At 42.3% G+C, this 22,539-nt stretch overlaps 1 protein-coding gene across 1 annotated transcript in view; it reads right to left on the bottom strand.

Annotated features, from left to right (window-relative positions):
• The window catches only part of CUBN (cubilin), a 276,297-nt gene that overhangs the window by 162,640 nt on the left and 91,118 nt on the right, over positions 1-22,539 (bottom strand). Inside the window, exon 29 of the mRNA XM_081230089.1 lies at positions 389-570. Coding sequence (XP_081086215.1) covers positions 389-570 — 182 coding nt within the window. The remainder of the gene's footprint in view (positions 1-388; positions 571-22,539) is intronic.

Genomic DNA, 22,539 nt, shown 5'->3' with positions numbered 1-22,539 from the left:
GTGTCCTTAGAGGGATGGTTCTGAGCAGCAGACCGCATAGGACCTCGGGGGTTGCAGCAGGATGAAGCCCACGTCACCCACAGGGGCTCCCTTCCTTGGCTCTCTCTCTCCTCAGCCTCCCCCCATGGTTCCCTCCCTTCTGCCACCTGGTACCACCTCCTAGTTACACGACCTGCCACCCAGCCATTTGGGCACTGCTTTTAGGGAAACCCAAACTGAGATATTAACCCCCTTTGTCTGCAAGCATCATTCACCAAGGGCTAATGCTCATCGAAACGTCTAAGAATAGAACACTGCTGGCCCCTGGAAAGAATTTAGGGTTTTCTTCAGAGTGATTTCCATTCTACCCCAAATCCTATAATGTGCGGAAAACTATCTAAATTCCTACCTCCAGGACATCGAAGTTGCAGCTTGCATGATACTCCACATCAAAGTCATGGATGGTGAGCTGAACGCTGCTCCCAGGGGCTGTGTGAATGTACCAGATACACTCCTTGTTGGCGGGGTACCTGTTAGGGTAGCCGGGGCTACTGAAGGAGCCCGTGTCCCCAGACAATTCTTCACCACAACCTGTGAAAAGAGCAAGGCTCAGTCAGTTCAAAGAGGGCATCGGCCACTGGGAAAAAGTCAGAAATCCAGCTACGCAAAACATAACTCAAAATGCACAATGCCTAGTTTAGGAGAGAAATTATAAAGTCATAATAAAGTTATAATGAGCAGTTATAAAACAATGAGGAAAAACCATGGCTACAGCTTATTAAATTCACTCTTTTAAAAACATTGATTATATCATTTGGTGCGATAATTCTCAGCTCTTATTCTCACCCCATCAGCTATTATTCTCAGATATCTTATTCTCAGATATCTAATTCTCGATAATTCTCAGCTCTTATTCTCACCCCATCAGCTCTTATTCTCTTATTCTTATTCTTATTCTCAGCTCTTATTCTCACCCCCATTTAAACCTTTGGTAATATTTTCAAAACGTCAACCTAATTTTTAGATCTTTTTCATTATATATAGGTAAGAATTTCCTGGTAGGAGGTACAATAGACTGTATGAGCAGTCAACACCAGGTCCCTTGGTCTTCAGTTTCCTTGTATCTAATGTATTATTTCTAAGTCCTTTCAGACCTAAGATGTGGAATTCTAAGTGCTAAAAATCCTTACCTTTGTATGAGAGACTGTAGGAAATTAAATACACATATATATGATATGTCTACAAAAAACCTTCACAGAGATGTTTATAGCAGCCTTATTCTTAATTGCTAGAACTTGGAAGCAACCAAGATGTCCTTCAGTAGCTGAATTAGATAAATAAACTGTGGTCCATCCAGACATGGGATATTATTCAACACTAACAACAAATGGACTATCAAGCCACAAAACGACACGGAGGAGGGCTTCCCTGGTGGTGCAGTGGTTGAGAGTCCGCCTGCCGATGCAGGGGACACGGGTTCGTGCCCCAGTCCGGGAAGATCCCACGTGCCGCAGAGCGGCTGGGCCCGTGAGCCATGGCCGGTGAGCCTGCGCATCCGGAGCCTGTGCTCCGCAACGGGACAGGCCACAACAGTGAGAGGTTCGTGTACCGCAAAAAAAAAAAAAAAAGACACGGGGGAAATATATACGCATATTAAGACATGAAAGAGGGACTTCCCTGGTGGCGCAGTGCATAAGATCCTGCCTGCCAATGCAGGGGACGCGGGTTCCATCCCTGGTCCACGAAGATCCCACATGGTGCGGAGCAACTAAGCCCGTGCGCCACAAACTGAGCCTGCGCTCTAGAGCCTGCGAGCCACGACTACTGAAGCCCACGTGCCTAGAGCCCGTGCCCGCAACAGGAGAAGCCACCTCAATGAGAAGCCCGTGCACTGCAACGAAGAGTAGCCCCCGCTCACCGCAACTAGAGAAAGCCCTCGTGCAGCAACGAAGACCCAGTGCAGCCAAAAATAAATAAAATTAAATCTAAAAAAAAAAAAAAAAGTGAAAGAAGCCAGTCTGGAAAAGCTACATACTGTATCATTCTGACTGTATGACATTCTGGAAAAGGCAAAACTATGGAGACAGTAAAACGACCAGTGGTTGCCGGGGGCTGGAGGGGAAGGAGAGATGAATGGGTAGGGTGCTTTTCCTGAAGATTTTTAGGGTGGTAAAACTACTCTGTATGATACCGTTAGGGTGGACACATGTCATAAGTTTGTGGAAACCCATAGAATGTACAACATCAGGAGTGAACCCTAATATAAGCTGTGGACTTTGTCGATATAGAGTCATCAATTGTAACAAATGTCCCATTCTGGTGGAGGAGGCTGATAATGGTGGACTCTGTGCATGGGTGGGGACCGGGCTACATGGGAACTCCACCTCCCACTCAGTTTTGCTGTGCACCTAAAACTCTTCTAAAAAATAAAGTGAATTTTAAATAAAAACAACAACAAAAATGATACAGGTCCTGGCCCTGGGAAACGTACATCTAAAAACCAACCAAACCAACAAAAAATGGACGTATTAAACCCAAGCATGGAAAAAGACGCTAGCATGTGTTTTATGAATGTATACATCATGCCTTAGAAAGTAATTAAGGCAAATCATTATAACAAATAATCAAATGCTACAACACGTGGTACACAGTAAAACACTGCCACTGCTTACTGAGCGCCTAGATGCACTTTATAGATAGTTCCTATTTTAACGCTCGTAACAACCACACGGAGCAAATATCATTATCTGCATTTCTCAAATGAGCAAATCAATGCAAACACAGGTAAGTGGTTTGTCCACGGTACCGAAGTCGTGAGGGGTGGAGCCACCCATGCGCAGAATCTCACGCTATCAACCGATCCATGCAATCGGCAATGCGGGGTTCTTAACTACCACGCTCCACAGACTCACATAGTTGGTAAGAATTCAGAGATTTCAGAATGGAAAGGGAGATAAAAATTTATGGAAGAAGTAAAATTTGAGGAAGGCTCAAATTTTAAAAACAAAATTAGAAAAAAATAAAGATAAAATTAGAAAAAAAAGATAAATTTTTTTCTAAAAATTCTGAATTTTTTTCTTTTGTCTTCCAAAAGCAATTTTCGGTGATTAAAAAAAAAATGTTTGCTCTGTTAACATATCTCCCTTTTCTATTTTCCAGAATATTCTTAATCAGTTGGTAAATTCTTCCAAGCACCTTCCCTTACTGAGCGTCAAGTCTTTTCATGTTTAAAAATGACAATGCCTCCTCACTCCATTGTGAATGTATGTGCATTTTCACATTAAGACAATAAAGCTGAGGTCATGTCTACTATCTACCTTTGCAAATTTATTTGTCTGTACAGGGAGTTAGAAAAAAGTGTTATAAAAATTCAAAAGAAAGAGTCTTCATACAGAATCTCCACTTAACTGAAAAGAGCTGAGAATTCCAAGAAGAATGCTGATTGTGTAAAAAAATCGGATTCCAGCTCAACATGCTACCATCTTCTTGAATGGCCAGTTTCCTGCTTCCATTTGAAAAACCTCTGTGTTTTCAAACTTTAAATTTGTTGCACAGGACAGTATCTTTTCTATCAAGTTTCTACTTTTATTTCTGGTTAAAGTCCTGCGAAAAAGCTATTTAAAATTAGACGTGTTGACATTGTTTGTAGCCTGTGGTGAATGTTAAAAAAACATAAATGCGTGAAGATTCAAAAATATTTTTCCTACTACAACCATCCACGGAAAATATTCCTGAAGCCAAAATCAGCACAGATTGTATATGTGCTCAGCACCACTGCACAACCCCAGGGGGCACCAGTCGCAGTGTATTCCATCAGATGATGCTCCCTGGAGCTGTGCAACACAGTGGCCCATTGAAATCATCTCTTACTAAAATACATTATAGGTAAGCAAAGCCAGTCTGTTACCCCCATTTTTTTCAACCTACATTTTCAGCTCCTATGGTTCTTAGTATCAGTTGCATCAAATAAGCAAGCCAATGGAAAAAAAAAAAAAAAACCTTTGGCAGAAAATAACTTTGTGGTCACATAATATAAAAGAGAACAAGGAAATGGAAGCTTGGATACCTCACCTGCATTTTTATTTAGATTCAGCTCATCAGATAATCTAATTCTTTTAAAAAAATCATAGTCGATTCACCTAAAAGTCTGTATAATATTTTTCCATTGTCTTTTCCAATTGTTTTAGGTTTCCTTGTAAATTCCTTTGCAAATAGCAGGATACTAATACCCTTAACTGAGTTGCTGTAAGCTAGAATGATAATATCAGATTCTTGGCAGTCAATGATGCTTTGAAAAATTACAGTACTTTTTTATTTACCCACTTACAGCTCTGGAGACCCATAGTGTACTTTTCCCTAAGGTTTAAAATAAACATAAACAAGGTTTATAAAAAAACAAAGCACAATTTTATTCTTAGGTATGCCATGCTCTTTTCTCATGAATAGCACTTATGTGTGGGTCTCCTAAAGAGAAATTCCAATATTATTAAAAGTGATACCATACTGGGGAAAAATACTGTGGTGCTTGTGAGGAGGAGACAAAGAAACTGTTGGAGCTTGAAGACTCTTTGCAGCTTTTTTTTTCTCCTTCATAATCTCACTACCTCTGAAGTTTAATTTACCAAAGGTAACAACTTTGATTTAACAGTTCACATCAAATGCAAAATAGAACAAATTAATTCAGTGGCATTTTATGGTAAAAACTATAAAGTACAAAATATAAAGTTAATTCTGATAATTATGGTAGAAATTTAATTCCCTCTTTGTATTTCTAAATTTTGAAAGACATAAAGTAACTTTCCAATTCCCATCCATCCATCCATCCATTCAATCAATATTTATTGAGCATGTGCCATAGTACAAGCAGTGCTAAAGAAGCCAGGTATATTTAATGTCCCTGGGGGAAAAAAAAATCCATCTGTAGACATAAAAAAAGTGCTATTACCACATGCCCTCCTGCAAATCATTAAATTCTTTTTGCTTTTCCTTCAGTTTGCAAAGAGTAATTTCAATAAGTTTTGATTTGAAAAAAAATAGTGAATTCTATTTTATCTTTCACGTGCTAATTGATGGTAAGTTATAAATAAAAATAAATAAATCATTATGTCGAATTGCCAAAAGATATTTTAGAATTTGCTAGTTTCAATAGTACAGTGTTGGCATAATTCTCTTTTGATACTAATTTCATTCCACAGATGAGAGACTTTTATCAGCATTTAGCCAGTTATGCTTCACTCTCCTGGGTATCATTTCTTTTTCCTAGATTTGGAAATTCTTTAATAAATGTGTACTTGGTATCAAGCAAAAAAAAATTTATGTCAAAATATATCTTTAAAAAACTGAAAAAATGGGGGAAATGTAAGATGGAATGAAGTGAGAGAGTGGCATGGACATATATACACTACTAAATGTAAAATAGAGAGCTAGTGGGAAGCAGCCGCATAGCACAGGGAGATCAGCTTGGTGCTTTGTGACCACCTAGAGGGGTGGGACAGGGAGGGTGGGAGGGAGACGCAAGAGGGAGGAGATATGGGGATATATGTATAGCTGATTCACTTTCTTTTTTTTTTTTTTTTTTTTTTTTTTTTTTGCTGTACGCGGGCCTCTCACTGCTGTGGCCTCTCCCGTTGCGGAGCACAGGCTCCGGACACACAGGCTCCGCGGCCATGGCTCGCGGGCCCAGCCGCTGCGCGGCATGTGGGATCTTCCGGGACAGGGGCACGAACCCGTGTCCCCTGCATCGGCAGGCGGACTCTCAACCACTGCGCCACCAGGGAAGCCCTCACTTTCTTATAAAGCAGAAACTAACACACCATTGTAAAGCAATTATACTCCAATAAAGATGTTAAAAAAAACCAAAAACTGAAAAAATGAATGATGTCTATTTTTTCTATGCTCTCCTTAAGGGACAAGGGAAAACATATTCATAACAAAATTGAGAACATTTCTATTAACCAAAGAAAAATGAAATATGTAATGATTTATTTGATAATTTGTTTCATAAATTCAAGCTATCTTTAGGTTAACAGTGAAACATTAGAATATGAATTTGGAATTAGATAATTATAGATAAAAATGAAAAATAATAAATTCACACCAACAGTTGAGTTTTTAAAATTATAAATGAAAAACAAAAACTATAATTCACAGTAAATAGTAGAGTTTTTAAAAGAGTATACAATGTGAATCTTTTGAATTGTATTTATACATCGTTTTCTATTTAATTAGCTGTGAAAAAGAGACTGGCTACAACACAGGAAATGTGACTTGGAACCTATATCAACACATACTGTCCCACTGCCAGTTAAAGGAAATAGCAAGACAGTCCAAAAACCCCTATTGTGTTTAATTCTAAAGGAGAAAAAACATGTTCCAAATGCTGAAATGAATCAAAAGCAAAATAATTTAATTCTGCCTCATCAACAATATCTTGTTTATATTGAATAGCAAAGCTGTTCATTCTCTTTGCTTTACTATTTCTGCACCTCGTGTGGTAGAAACAAGTTTTGGTTTTGTTTTATTTTTAATAAAGAGTGTGGAATTCAGGGACTTCCCTGGTGGCACAGTGGTTAAGAATCCACGTGCCAATGCAGGGGACACGGGTTTGAGCCCTGGTCCGGGAAGATACCACATGCCGTGGAGCAACTAAGCCCATGTACCACAGCTATTGAGCCTGAGCTCTAGAGCTTGCGAGCCACAACTACTGAAGCCCGCGTGCCACAACTACTGAAGCCTGCGTGCCACAACTACTGAAGCCCGCGTGCCACAACTACTGAAGCCCGTGCTCCTCATCAAAGAGAAGCCACTGCAATGAGAAGCCCGCGCACCACAACAAAGAGTAGCCCCCACTCGCTGCAACTAGAGAAAGCCTGCACGCAGCAACGAAGACCCAGTGCAGCCAAAAATAAATGAATAAATAAATTTATAAATAAATAAATAAATTTATTATAAGTTTATAATAAATAAATAAATGTATTTTGTGGAATTCAAAAATCTACTTATTTGGTAAAAGCTGCTTTACCTATGGAGCGGTCCCCAGTGTTGCTGATGTCTAATACTAAAAACCTTTCCACATAAACAAACATCCTAATTTTACTTTCCTATTAAATTTAAGCTTACTTGGGGCCAGGAAAGAGAAAAACTGTTTGTTTGCTGCACTGTCTCCCTTGGTGTGAGATTCAGGACTTGATGGTCTCTTGTTAAAATACACTTTCTCCTGGGTGAGTCACAGAAGAAAATCTCTTTCTAAATCCAAACAGCTACTTTGGAGATGGAAACAACAAGGCTTCCAGAAAATCTCAGGTGCCTACATTTTATTTAGAGTAGAAATAATGGTATAGCCACACCTGCAAATGTTAAAACAAATGAAACTGTGGAAAAAACACAGTTTAGCAGGCTGTGCAATAAGTTTAAAAAATCATGTCATTGTCAGTCATGTCTGTGACCTTGGATGAGTGACCCGGGGATCACAAGAAGGGTAGGAAAGGGAGGACAGACAAGGCTGGAGATGAAAGAAGTTGTATCGACCAATAGCCAACGGGAAATGACATAGGAGGTGATGGGTAGACTCCCAAGATCCTCGTCATCATCACGTTACCTGTCTGGTTGAATGAATAATCAAATGTAGGAAAACAGAGAAGTTTTCTATAACTGGGCTTCAGTCATCTAAAACAGAGGACAATGATTTGGGAAAGCACTTCAGAGGTCTACATGGAGAAAATAATTAAATGATGAAAATACTAACCAAGGAGTAGAATGGAGTGATGAATAAAGAGCTCTGAAGGATACATATTCAGAAGAAATAGAGAGAGATAGGGGCTCTTTGCACCAACTGGCAAGAAAAGATTTTCATGGAGGAGACACGATTTTAGAGTTGCAAAACTTTTGGAACTATAATAATATACCAAGTAAAGCACAGGCCATGGCATAAGACAAAACATTCCAGCCCTGGCTATGCTACTCTTTGGATAACTAATTTAACCTTTCTAATCCTCAGTGTCTTCATCTGTAACAGTGTTACTCAACCTCTAGGGTTGTGATATTTAAATGAAAAGTCCGAAGTAAGGTTTTTAGCTAAGTGTCTTGCATAGGACAATCACTCCATATATACTGTGTATTACAACTGAACAGGAGTTTATCCAGATCTGGGATGAGATGAGGGAAAGACCTGGAGCTGGAAGAGGAATTACCACACCAGCTAAAGAGCCATCATGAACACCCGATAAGACATAAGAAATCAATTGTTCATGAAGCTACAATAAAGATAGTTCACATATGTATGGTAGTGCACAGTTTTTCAATGTGCTTCTAATGAGCACGTTATCTTATTTGAAATTCGTAACAACTCTGCGAGGTAGGCAAGAGCGATCATATCAGGCCCATTTTAGAGATGAGCAGAGTGAGGCTCAAGAAGGCTGCTGGACTTGTAACTCACATAGTGAACGGCGGATCTGGGGCCAACCTCCCCCCGCCAACCCCTCCTGCCCCTAAGCCCCTCCTCGCAGTTCTGCCTTCTCTCCGCTATGCCTCGTTGGGCATTTCAGCCCTGAGGCCCTGGAACGGCAGTGTTGAACACTGCCCTCATTATTGTCCTGCCCATCTACTGAGGAAAAAAGTCACCATAGCAACCAGAAAAAAATAAAGCAAAATGCTTTTTCATTTAATTTGAGACAAATCTGACAAATCTAATATGCTAACATCGTCAGATATCAGCTGAACTGGAATAAAATAATGTCCTGAAGAGAATCATATGTTTTTCAGTTTTAATTAGTTAATCTTTATAAAACTTTTAGTACTGGTGACTGATAATCTATTTGATTCTACTTTCCTCCAAACTCCCAGCCATCAACTGAAAGGAAGCGCTTACGTTATCAGCAGGAAGCACATTGATCTACGGAACTCATAACAAGAAAGAGTTAAAAGTTGTTGCTAAACCTGCTTACTTGTGAAGATAACTTAAATCTTTTCCATATATAAGCAAATAAATAAAATAAAATTCAAAAAAACAATAAATTAAATTAAATTAAAAAAAGAACTTTGCTTACACTGTATTTTTGGGGGGTTTTTTTGTTTGATCTAAAACAAGAAACGAGTTATAAAATTCCAGAACAACAACAACAACAAAAAGCATAGTCTATGTATGTTCTATCCTCAAGGTTTGGGGTGGCTGTTGATTTTTTGTTTTGTTTTTTGTTTTTAATAAAAGCAAATTAGCAATGAAACGGCTAGATGGAATTACAGGCCCAAAGTTTTAAAAGCACATCTGTGTTTCCTGCAATTACAATTGCTCAAACCTCTTTACACTTGGCATTTTCCTGAAACTATGTTCCATAAACCAACAGCACTGGGAGGGCCTGCCCGCTTGGAAGTGACTCTGGGCCAAAGCCCCCTGAGGCTGGAGGAAAAGGAACAGAGAACGGACCCCAACAGGACATCCTCACATCCTTATCCTCTAATTTTGGAGGCAAATGTCTGAGAGATCAGGGTAAATGTGAAAAAGGAGCTGAAAAGCCAAAGTATAGTAAAAGAATAAATTTTAAATAATAAATGATGATGCTCACATGCTTCATCAAAATGAATGATTTATATTTTAATAGTTTTTCTACAATGTAAAAATAAAAACCTTCTCTTCTGCAAGACCTGGAGAGGAGACTCACTGGTCTGTCCGATTCCCCTCTGACATGCAAAAGGGCAGCAGGTGAAGGGGGCAGGGTCCCAAGGAGGAGTTACCAGTAAGGACTCTTTTCATAGGAGTCAGGCATGGGGTGGCTATAATGAGAAAAGGTAACTAGGAGCTCAGAATTTGGGAAAGTCCGACCCAAAACAAGGTTCAACTATTTCCTGCAGTACACAGGCCTCACTTCTTTTTTTTTTTTTTTAATAGTTGACTTACCATGTTGTGTGAGTTTCAGGTGTGCAGCAAAGTGATTCAGTTATATATACATTTTTTTTTCAGATTCTTTTCCCTTATAGGTCATTACTAAGTATCGAGTAGAGTTCCCTGTGCTATACAGTAGGTCCTTGTTAGTTATCTATTTTATATATAGTGGTGTGTCTATGTTAATCCCAAACTCCTCATTTACCCCTCCCCCACCTTTCCCCTTATGGTAACCATAAGTTTGTTTTCTATGTCTGTGGGTCTATTTCTGTTTTGTATATAAGTTCATTTGTATCATTTTTTTTAGATTCCACATATAAGCAATATCATATGATATTTGTCTTTGTCTGGCTTACTTCACTTAGTATGATAATCTCTAGGTCCATCCATGTTGCTGAAAATGGCATTATTTCGTTCTTTTTTATGGCTGAGTAATATTCCATTGCATATATGTACCACATCTTCTTTACCTGTTCATCTGTTGGTGGACATTTAGGTTGCTTCCATGCCTTGGCTATTGTAAATAGTGTTGCTATGAACATAGGGGTGAGTGTGTTTTTTCAAATAATGTTTTTCTCTGAATATATGCCCAGGAGTCAGATTGCCTGATTTACCTATGAGACATACAAATAATGTAATTAAAGCAATTTCGAACAGAAACTTTCAGGTTAGGTTGGAATGGAGATGGAGACAGATACGAGCTCCTTAAAATGGACAAAGTTGTCTTATGGTGACCATGGCACATATAAGAACCAAAAAAAGTCAGCAATTCCTGGTTTGGTTTTACCAGTTAATCCCCCAACAGTCTAAAAGTGCGTGGCACAGTCCCGAGGTATAGGAGAAAGGCAAGTGATAGGTATCCATCCTAAGAGAGAAGACTAAAATCAGGTCAACACTCCTCTCTGAAGACAAAGCCATGAGTGGGGCCCCCAAATTCACCTGATCTTAAGGATTTGCAGATTAATATTCTGGGGGATTTTGTGGGTTAGACTGATTCTGTGAGGACAGAGAGGGCACCAGCTGGAGCAATCACGAGATTAAATCAGAGAAGAAAACCAGGTAATGTAAAGGCCAAGGAATGGGAAATTCTCCAGAGGAAAAAGAAAGAAGAAAGAAGACAAAGCAGGTGACTCCAGGAGAGGGGAAAGTTGTCAAAGCTGCAGAACCTCCTGTATTGGGTTGAACAGTGTCCCCCAGAAATCATGTCTACCTGGAACCTGTGAACGTGACCTTATTTGGAAATAGGGTCTTTGCAGACGTTATGAAGTTAAGATGAGGTCATACTGGATTAGAGGGGGGCTGAAATTCAATATAACTGATGCCCTTCTAAGAAGTGAGAGATTTGGGCACAGACACACAAAAGGAAGAGGGCCATATGAAGACTGAGAAAGAGACTGAAGTTACACATGGACAAAACAAGGAAAGCCAAGGATGGCCAGCAACCAACAGAAGCTAGAAGTGGTGAGGAAGGATTCTTCTCTAGAGCCTTTGAAGGGATGGCCCTGCTGATACCTTGATTTTCGACTTTAAGACTCCAGAACTGTGAAAAAATAAATTTCTGTTGTTTTAAGCTACCCAGTTGTGGTATTTTGTTACAGCAGGCCTAGGAAGTGAGGCTGAGGGTCCTCTCCTGGGTTATAGACCTCACACGGCAGAAGGGGTGAGGTGTCCCTCTGGGGCTTCCTTTATAAGGGCACTAATCCCAACCATGAGGGCTTTGCACTCATGACCTCATCACCTCCCAAATGCCCCACTCCTAATACTATCACTTTAGGGGTTGGGTTTCAACACGTGAATTTTGAGGGGACATAAACATTCAGACTCAGCACAAAGTCTATTGTTGAGAAAACTAGAGACAAACTTAAGCTCAGTATCACATTAGGAGAAGCCAACTCAAGCGTTTAGGGTGAGGGTTCAGAAAGTTTCATCTTCCATAAGGATTTCATCCCAGACCCAGACTTTGTGATAATCATTTTGTCTAAATGTATTCCATACAGCAATGGATACAGAGTAGGGTTATCTATTTTGAATGGTAGGGACAAAAAAAAAAAAGAGTGAAAGAATAAGGTCATAACATGCAGTTAAGGACTTGGAAAATAGATATAAGGATACAAGGAGCTCAGAAATCAATGCCGACCATAGTTATAAAATGACTTTTAAATTACCATGTAAGATGTCACATTAATATTCAAAATTAATATTTTCATAGCCATCAGACTCTCTGAGATGTTCTGAATCTGAATATTGAAGTGTTTCACCTTAGTATACCATTAAAAAGACATGAAGCCAATGTACCCATATTTTAGGACTCTTTACATAATATAAATTTTAATTTCCTTTATATGAAAGTTTAAAAATCTTTCCTTTTGACCCAAACAAGTATAGTTGATCTTGTCATCTTTTCATTTTGATTAACTATATCTTTTTTCATCTAATCTACTCATTCCAACCAAGTTGAAAAATGGTTTCCCAGTAGAAATTCTTTGCTTACAATTCAGGAGAAATCAATCAATCATTCTCTCTCTCTTACACATTTTTGTAATTATTGAAGATTTCTGAACAAAATATATAAAAACATCTTCCAAGGAAATGAAATGAGACCAAGGCAGCTGGACTAACTTCCCCTAAAATAAGTAGTCATGCATAAGACTACCAATAGCTACTTCATGAAATCCCCCAAACAGGCAAAGACAGAGGAAACATGTTCTCTTTATGTGATTTCCAAGTTCAACACTCATACTAAGTATTCATTCAAATCCGGCTTTGTTTCTATTTATTTTATTTATTTTTGGGGCCACGCTGCACAGCTTGCGGGATCTTAGTTCCCCAACCAGGGATTGAACCCGGGCCCTTGGCAGTAAAAGGGCCGAGTTCTAACCACTGGACTGCCAGGGAAGTCCCTATTTCCACTGAATTATTTTGGTACACAGCACGTTTGCAGGGAGAGAAGCTCACCGCCTCCCCACAGGTCTCTGCGTCACTCGCCCTCACCCACCCCCATTCCTTCTCTCACCTCCCCCAACCCCCAGCCTTTCTTCCACAGCAAGGTTGCCCCTGATGGACCAATGGACAAGTGTGGGCAGCGCCATGCCAACGGTCATGGTGTCCTCTGACCCTCCAAGCTCTGTCCAAGCCTGAGCCATGAGATGATGTCCTGTGAGGACAATAGGAAGGGTGCTGGTCCCTCACGGGACACATGCCTCGGGCATCCAGTCAGCCCATGTCCCCTCTGACTGGGGTCCTGAGTTAACCAAACCCTCAAGCGCTCCACCCTCGTCCAACCAATCTATTATGGGGTAGCTATCCTTCTCCTTAATAGCACTTCTCTTGTAAGCTCTTTTGTATAACTAAGCCACGGTAACAGATTAGATGACCTCTGTGGTCTATCCCAGCTCACAGTGTATGATTACAGCAACCATATGTAGCCACGCCAGAGAAAGAACACTGTACAAATGAAGAATAAAGCAGACACTGTGTTGACGGGCAGACAAGCAAACTCAGCTATTTTGAACCAGTTGTTGGCTAAGTGCTGCACTTCACCCCCGTCACTGCTACGGAAGAAGGAGCCGTGCAATTCAGCGGGGAGACCTTGGAACTGGAACACTATTTACTTGGGAAAGACAGCACACGTTCTTTCAAAAACAGCCATTATCCTCAGTGGGAATTTAGCTGCAAAATTACCTGCTATAAGCTCTGACCTTCTCTGCGTTGCAATACCATCTCATCTTTTTTTTTTTTTTGCTGTACGCGGGCCTCTCACCGCTGTGGCCTCTCCCGTTGCGGAGCACAGGCTCCGGACACACAGGCTCCGCGGCCATGGCTCGCGGGCCCAGCCGCTCCGCGGCATGTGGGATCTTCCGGGATCGGGGCACGAACCCGTGTCCCCTGCATCGGCAGGCGGACTCTCAACCACTGCGCCACCAGGGAAGCCCTCCATCTCATCTTTTTTGCAATGAAAAATTGTGGGGAAAAATCATTTGCTTGTAGGCAGAGTGCAGCCGTGTAAACACTTGGGAGTTCGACACCACACACTTGGTTGTGTGTCCTCATTCTCTCTTTGAGTTTGGGGAAGTCACTTGACTTCTCTAAGACTCCTCCCTCGTTTTCTTATCCATAATATGTGGATGATGATGCTGCTTTCAGAGGATTATTAGGAGAAGACAAGAGATCGTATTTTTAAAATGCTAGCCAAAGGCCCAGCACATGGTAGAAAGATAACACCAGCTTTTCAAAAATTATAATATCAACATTTTAAATGATTACTTGGTCCAGTAATAATAAATGAGGTGTCAAGTAAGTCAGTGCACCAAGCATTTAAATCATATTTTCGTTCTCTCTTAACATGGTAACGTGGTTTTATTTTTATCACCATTAACGTCTTAAAATAAATGTAAAATTACATTTAGGTAGTATTGATAAATCTGTATTATTTAGCCTGTGAGTAGTCTGAAAGTATAACTAGAAGGAGAAAAAAATCAGGGATAAGGTATATCAATGTCATCACTTATACAGAGAATACAGAATTAGGTTAAATCTTCTGGAATGTAATTACTATCCTACACCAGAGATTCATTCTTGGTTTTGTGAGTCAAGGCCACGGAAGGCTGGCTTTAGTTTCTCTGAATATCCAGCAGCATATACAAAAAAACAAGTCCTTGGATACATAATGTCAGAGATAAGTACGGCATTATTTAAGTAAATGCTCAAAAAGAGAAATCTCCGGGGACAAAAATTATGTTCTACACTGAACATCGTGTTTATTCTGTGTTGGTTTAGTCATTTGGGGCTAAATTTGAAACTGTGGAAAAAAATGCGTGGTTTCTTTTTTCACGTTGTACAGAAAAGTGTGGAATCCCCTGGAAAGTAAGTGCAGTATCTATCAGGGGTGTTGTTGCTAAGGAACCAGAACACAAACAGAAGGTTCAAGAAAGCCCTTCTTTTTGGCCCAAGGCTCAAGGACTATTACAAATTGTGCAATATATGATTTGGGAAGGTCATGGTTGTTTGAGGGCTACTTTCTTCTTTTTGTAACTGTTTGAAAGAGTAGCAGTGGAAATAGAGCTCAACCTCTGCAAACAGTAGTGATGTGGGAACTGGGATGCCAGACTGCTAAAAGGTTGCCCCTGGATACGAGACTCAGAGCCAACATTACATGAAGGTCAACTCTGTGTGTGTGTATTTTCCTTTGTCGTCAAGGAGGCAAAGAATGTCAGGATTTAGCTTTTCCGCTCATAGTGAAATGTCTGCCTAGGTTTAATGCTGCCTCTGGTTGCTAGGACCTTGCTGGAAAAATTGTGAAACCGAGGCAAAAAGCACTGCAGGATTTTCTTAGTAAGTGATCATCCCACTCTTACAACTTTATAAACAGATTTTTTTTTACATTAGCATCATCCATTAAGAACTTCTTTCTAATACAGATGTTAAGTGAGAACTTGCCATAAATAAAAATCAGACACAGTATCATAATACAGCAATCTGTGCCTTGGTTCTTCACTAAGACTGTACTCGCTTTCAGTCTCCAGGCTTAAACATTTTCTAAGAGTAACGCAAAGATGAAAGTCCAAAATATCAAATAGGCTGAAGTGGCCAGAATACGTAGGGCAGGATAGAGCATGTATAAATGTGAAAGAAAGCCTAGTTAGCAGTTAGGGAAATCACTTTTAAATTCAACAGCACTAAGGTTTCTTAAAAGCTTCTCTTTTACTTAAATTTTGACCCACACTGAACAAGATTTCTTTATCTCATATCACACAACATAATAAAACAATCGCAGGAGTCTATGTTTTTCCCCATCTGTCTTTACCAAGAGCTTGCTTACAGAGTTACTGAACAAAGGGCACATTCTTGATCGCAGCTGAAGTGACCTTAGGGGCAGAGTGGGAGAGGTGTTTTACCGCTTCTTTCTCTGTGACGGTCTATCACTGCCCAGCAGGAAGTGACACTAGGAGAGGGAAAGGTCTCTGCCTGAGATGAGGACCAGACTGCGTGATTCACACCCTGGCCTTATGAACCTGCCGCAGAATCTCTGCTGACCACGATTCAAAAGTCACTCTCCTGGCGAGCACCGTACCTCCAGGTTCCTGCGAACGTTTGCATACGGTGCAGGAGCAGGGCTCAGGACAGACACGGGAAATAAAAGCCGAGTTCTTGCGATGGTTCCCATCAACCGGTCTTGGACAACTTGTCCTGCCGCACCTTCTAGCCTCCTTTCAGCTCCGTATTTCTCAATCGTGTGTTCATTATTGCTCTTCTAAGGAGGCTTTTTGGATATTTTTCCCCAATGGCTCAAATAATTTAATATCGCAGATATAATATATACCTGCTGTGTACTCTATGTATCTGTGCTTTATACATGAAGCATAAGATATTTTCACCCTCCCAAGAGGCAATTTGCACCCCCTTGGTGTGGGTGCTGGGAGCGTGTGCTTTAGCCGAAACACGTACTGGTTGAAAACCTTTGCCGTAATCAACCCAAGCCTCCCTGCTTCTACTTAGAAATGCCTTCCTCTCCCAGATATTTGACTGATTCTTGTTTATTCTTTAAGACTCAGCTCAAGTATCAAAGCGGCCCGGAGGGCCTCTCAAAGTCCCTGCGGCCAGCCTAGGTCTCCTCCCTGGCCCCCCAGCATCACAGATCATGGATTCTGCACTTGCTTTGTCTGTCTCCCCTGCTACTGACCGACGCCCTGAAGTCGAGGATACTGTCTCCTTCTTCTCTGTTAGGGGCTGAATTGTGTCTCCCCCAAAATTAACACACTGAAGCCCTAACCTCCAGTACCTCAGGATGCAACTGCGTTTGGACATTGGGCTACTACGGCAGTGATGAAGCCAGAATCAGGCTCCTAGAATGGATCCTAGTCCAATCTGACTGGCCTCCTTACATGAATAGCAAATTTGGACACACAGAGCCATCAGTAGGTTCCCACAGACAAAGCCACGTAAGGACACAGTGAGAAGGCTGCGGTCTGCAAGCCAAACAGAGAGGCCTCAGGAGGAACCAAACCTGCTGACACCTGATCTTGGACTTCCAGCCTCCAGAACTGTGAGAGATAAACTTCTGATGTTTAAGCTACTCAACCTGGTATTCTGTTAGGGCAGCCTGAGAAAACAAATACACTCTCTACATTTTATAGACGCCCAGCCCAGAACCCAGTCATGAATGAATATATTCTGGTTGGTTGGTTGAATGAATGACTGAATGGAAACATGTCCTCAATACATGTCGCAGAGGCCCCAAGTAATCATAACACAAGATGCAGAACCACAAACTGTTCTTTGAATTACAAAAGATAAAACCTTTGTCCTCAAAGGGTGAACCTCCCAGAAACCCCAGCACACATACTCTAAATCGCAAAAGGAATAAAAAACGACAAATTAGAAGGAATTCCCCTGAAAGACCAACAATAACAAAGACTACTGAAATGCCCACGTGAGGAGGGAAAGAACTGAGGGAAGGTTTACGGGAAATGTTGCTGACCTCAGGGAGGGTCTTTGCCAGGGCTCTCAAAATGCATCTTTTAGAAGCGCTTTGACACAGTGCTGCGTGTCCACAGGTGGTCCAGAAAGCGCTGGCTCATGTTCAAACCAAGCCAGCCATGCAGGATCAGGATACAGCTTTTATAAACCCCGAGCTGATCTCTGAAAAACCCTCAAGGCTTGAGAAATCTCGTTAATAGCTGAAAAGATGAGAAAATGGAACCAGCCCCCATTCAAGAGGCTGATGTCATCTATCTCCCCGGAGAAAAGGCCACTCTCTCCTTTGTGAAAGCCCAGGGTGACATCACCCCCTGATCCATGCACTTCGCCCTTCCTCTGCTGTTCCCAGTTCAGGGGTTTTCTCCCTTTGCAAATGTCACTCTTTCACTCACAAAGCTCCTTGACCTTGCTTTTTTGCCGGATTCCACTGCCAAGTGAAAGAGGGCCCCTGGGAGGCGTGATCAGAAGAGGCGAGGGGTTTGCGCAGCTGGCTGGGAGGCCCTATTCACGCAGCTTGCAGAAAGTTCTATATTCCCTTCAGCAACCCAGATGCAGGTCCCCGAGGCCAGGCCAAATTCAGCCCCCAGACAATGCTGTCAGCGCTGAATACTGCACACCGTTTAGCCAGACAGGGCAACTGTGGCCATTTCTTTCTTTGCAGAGTGGGATTCTCTTTGATGCTTTGCATAAAGGCGACGCAGTGTGGTTAATCTCACACCCGCAACACCACTTTAAAGATGTGCCCACAAAGAAAGCCCAACCGTAGATCCATTTTCTCAAAGCAAATAGAAGATTTGTGTGGGCGACAAAGAGGCACATTTTGTGAGCGGGTTTATTTATTAATTGGCCTCATGAATGAAGCACATGGGGAGTCTTCTTCGGCAGCATTGGTCGGGAAATGATGCCACTGCAGACTCTGAACTTGCAGCGAAGAGGTTTTTGGATTTCTCACTGCATAGTTTGGAAGAGACGGGGAGGAGAAAGAGGGTCTGAAAGGAGATTTGATTCTAGTGAAAAGAGGCTCAGAGTTTAAAGGCACTTGCTCTGGCTGGTGAGGAAGAGCAGCTTCCCGGCCAGTGTCAGCCTGGGTGTCCCGGCCCAGCACTGGAGCCTGACTCTGAGATGCGGATCTGAAGAGGCTGCGCTCAGACAACGTTTCTGAATTACCTACACAGGCACACGTGCATGTGTGCACAGGCACATTCAAGAATATTTCTCTTTAATTTAAAATTGAGACTAATTTTTAAGTGTATTTTGGACCTTGTATCTGTTTAATATTTATTTACGAATATTATTATGAATAATATTCATAATATTATGATGAATATTATTTATTGAATATTTTGTATTCAAATCCCACAACATGCCATGTTGCTTCAGTGCTTCCAGATGCTACTCAAAACTCATTTCTCTGTAAGTCAAAGACAAATGTTGCGTAATATTGCTTATACGTGGAATCTAAAAAAACACAACAAATTAGTGAATATAACAAAAAGAGAACAGATTCACAGACAGAGAGAACTAACTACCGGTTACCAGTGGGGAGGGGGGAGGGGCAGTATAGGGGTGGGAGTGGGAGGGACAAACCCTTGGGTGTAGCACAGGCTCAGGGACGTGCTGTACAACACGGGGAAGACAGCCAACATTTTGTAATAACTGTACATGGAAAGTAACCTTTAAAGTTGTATAAAAATAAATTTTTAAATGACAAGAAAAAAAAGGAACTGAAAACCAACATTTTATTTCAAGTAAACATGTTTTTTTGTATGCACATGTGATACTTCAATGTCATAAGTGCTTCAAAGCTCAATGTCCAGATAATCTCCCAAATAAAGATGCATAAAAAGAAGAAAAAACTCATATTTCTCTGAAATCTGAAGGGTTTACGGGAAAGAGAGGGTATGAGCTCGTCCCTGCCCGAGCCCCTAACAGTGAGGGACCCAAAGGCCACTGCTTCGCTCTCCGGACCCTCCTGCTGGACCTGTGACACTGGACTCCAGCCGCCCTGGACGTGTGGATCCCCACGCGCACCCTGCCCCCTCCCACCACAGGGTCTTTCTTCTAGTAGGAACCCTTTTCCTTCTCCTATTTGCCTCCTTAGCTCCTGCTTATTCTTAGATTTTAGTTCAAAAGTTGCACCCTCATGCAGGACTGCCCTGGCCTCCTGTGCAGGTTGAATCCCCTTTTGTATGCTCCTGTGGCATCACCACACCGCTAATTTCATGTCTATTTATGTGCCTCTTGGCTGGATGGCTACTTCTCCCAGTCGCCTGTAAGCTCCAGGAGGGTAGGAACCAGGCCTGGGGCAGGAGTCACACACTAACAGTCCCTTAGAATCTCTGGAAGGAACACAGGGATGACTAGAAATCGGATTTATGTCTTCAGGTTACCAACAACAGGTGAGAAGTGAGGGAACGTCTTCCATTGGAGGCCTCCTCCCTGACCCTTCTCTTTTCTGTCAGCCCCTCTTCTCGGCTGTCTCGAGTTAAAGACATAGTTCAGATGCTGAGTATAAACTCAGCATTGCGTAGCGATAGTATATGACAGTTAATTTTGCACAGATCTAGACCTCTAACAGTCTCCTTCCAGAAGGTTCTTCCCAAGCATAATTTACATCTAGTGGCACAGAGTTAAAAAAAAAAAAAAATCAGTTCTGGTCCTATCGGGCAAAATTTTGTTGCACAACTCTGGTTCCAAGCTTAGCAAGTTTTCAGCAATTGGGAGTAAGTTTTGAAATAGTAAACAGGATACGAGAAGAGACAGAGGATGTCTTTGACTCTCCCACATGAAGACAGATTCCAAACGGGACTGGAAGAAAAGAATGTTCCCAACCAAAACTCAAAGCCGTGCCTAGTGTGTTGGCTGGAGAAACCCAGTCGTCCAGGGTAGCCAATAATGACCATGAAGTCCTCAGTGTGGCCTTGGGCTAGTATGGCTACAACAGCCTGGAGGGGAGACGAAGCAGCGCACTGAGGAAAAAGATATCACCAGCAAAATAAATCGCTTCTCCTGAAATGCTCCGTCCTAGCTGCATGGCAGAATTACTTAGGGAGCTTTTCAAAATTAGCAGTAGTCAAGGTCCCACCGCAGACCAATGGAATCCTATCTCCTGGGTTGGAACCCAGACACCGGTACTTGTGAAAACTGCCAGGCAGTTCCTGCGTGTATCTCGGGCTGAGGGCCGCGCCCCTAGGCCCCGAGCCTCGGCCTCCTGGTTGGCATTTCTCGCTTTCCACTCTCTGACTCAGTGTCAGTAGGATAAGGGCTGGGGCCCCAGTGAGAAAGAACCTTACCGCTTCAGAGATCAGAGAAGAGAAAGCTCTTCAAGTGTGGTCTACAGAGACACGCCAACGGCATCACCTGGGAGCTTTTCAGAAATGCAGATCCAGGGGCCTTACCTCAGCCCTCACATCAGGATCTACATCCTAACAAGATCCCCAGTGACGCATATCCATGTGGAAGCTTGAGAAACACCGTTCTGGAAAATACCCCTTGCCCTTCAGAATCTGGGTCATGTCCCAAGATTTTCCTGTTTCTTCTAGGTCTTTCCACACTGTCTCTAGTTCCCTCAGAGTCAGGCTATTTCTGAGTCACACAATACTAGAGATGGGCTGTATTACAGAGATGAATCAATCCAGCTCCTTCATTTAATAGATCAATAAATTGACATTCCAAGGTTAAATCTACCTGTTTGATGAAAAGGACAATCCAGAACTTCCACAAGCTTAATTATCATAGCTCATGTACTTTGGGAATTTATAATCTGTATTTCAAGTTATAAGTAGCTGTGGATTACCACTGAATATTTTTAAATACTGAAACACCCTATACGTATATTTTAACGAAATAGACTCAGGCTCCAGTTCGTAATAATAGAACGTCTTACATTCTCAAGTATGTAATAGGGCTCTTCAGTTGTGTAAAGTGCTGTGATGCAGATAATACATGTACTAGGATGTTAAAAACCCTCAACACACATTCATGTCTGCTCGCCCTGGGCTCACCCCTGACTGTGACAGCGGGACCACAGTGTGGGACGTCTGTGTGTGACTCCAGGTATAACATGGCAACTCCACTCCTCTTTCAAGTTGATTGAACCCTAGTAGTGAGCCCTAAGCTCTTGGCCGAGAACTGCTTGTATAATATTCACGAGGACGGTATTTTTCAGGTCTAGATCACTATAGGAGAGTGGTCTTCAACTTTACTCGCCAGGGAGACTAGTTAAGACACAGATTATTGGGCTTCCCTTCAGAGTTTGCCATTCCATAGTTCTGGGATGGGGCCTGAGAATTTGCATTTCTCACCAATTCTACTGCTGCTTTGGGGGACCAGGGTCTGAGAAGCACTGCCCTGGGGTCCTCTGCCTTTCGACTGGCCCACATGAGGTCAGTCTAGAAGTTTCAGAACTTGTGCTTAAGATGAATTTTCATCTTCAGAGGAGTGATGATCCCTACCTGTTTTCGGAACCACCAGTTCGTAGGCAGGCTCTTACCTGCCCCTACTCGTTTGGCAGATATGACCCCCGTCCTTGGCTTAGTGCACCACTGGCTCAAGCTTTCTGCTCAGGTTCCCCTCACAGCCCAATCCTCTCCCTCCCCCTTCTCTCTCTGACCGACACATCCTTCCCTTCTATCCCCGTCACTCCTTCTCTGCTCAGTGTCAGGGTGAGTCTTAAATCGCATTCTGCTCCACTCCCCCGAGAGACGCCATGGCACCCTGTGACCTGCTTGCCACACCCAGGTACAGGCCTTCACCCCTGGAAACTTCCTTCTGCTTCCACCTTTCTCGTAAGCAGTTTACGGTTGCACCTCCTGAAGCAGTTACCCAAATCCTGTCCACTTGGATTTCACTTCCTGTCTTAACCCCAACAGGATTCAACTCTCCAAGAGCCCCCAGCGTCTGAGTAAACTTTCTGAGGCCTGGCACTAGATTACCACGCAGGTTCTGAGGCAGGAGATAGACGGGCCCCAGGCTGAGCAGCTGGAATCTGTCCCTTGTGGACAGACGCTCCATGATAAAGAGAATGGAAGGAGCGAGGAGAAGCTGAGCCCTGCTTGGAGAGAAGACAGAGAGACCATATATTCCCCGTTCTTTTTTTTTTGTGGTACGCGGGCCTCTCACTGTTGTGGCCTCTCCCGTTGCGGAGTACAGGCTCCGGACGCACAGGCTCCGGACGCGCAGGCTCAGCGGCCATGGCTCACGGGCCC

The sequence above is a fragment of the Mesoplodon bidens genome (genome assembly GCF_964165515.1).
Source record: "Mesoplodon bidens genome assembly, chromosome: 3".
NCBI classification, from domain to species: Eukaryota; Metazoa; Chordata; class Mammalia; order Artiodactyla; family Ziphiidae; genus Mesoplodon; species Mesoplodon bidens.
This window is presented reverse-complemented; position numbering and strand designations above follow the sequence as displayed.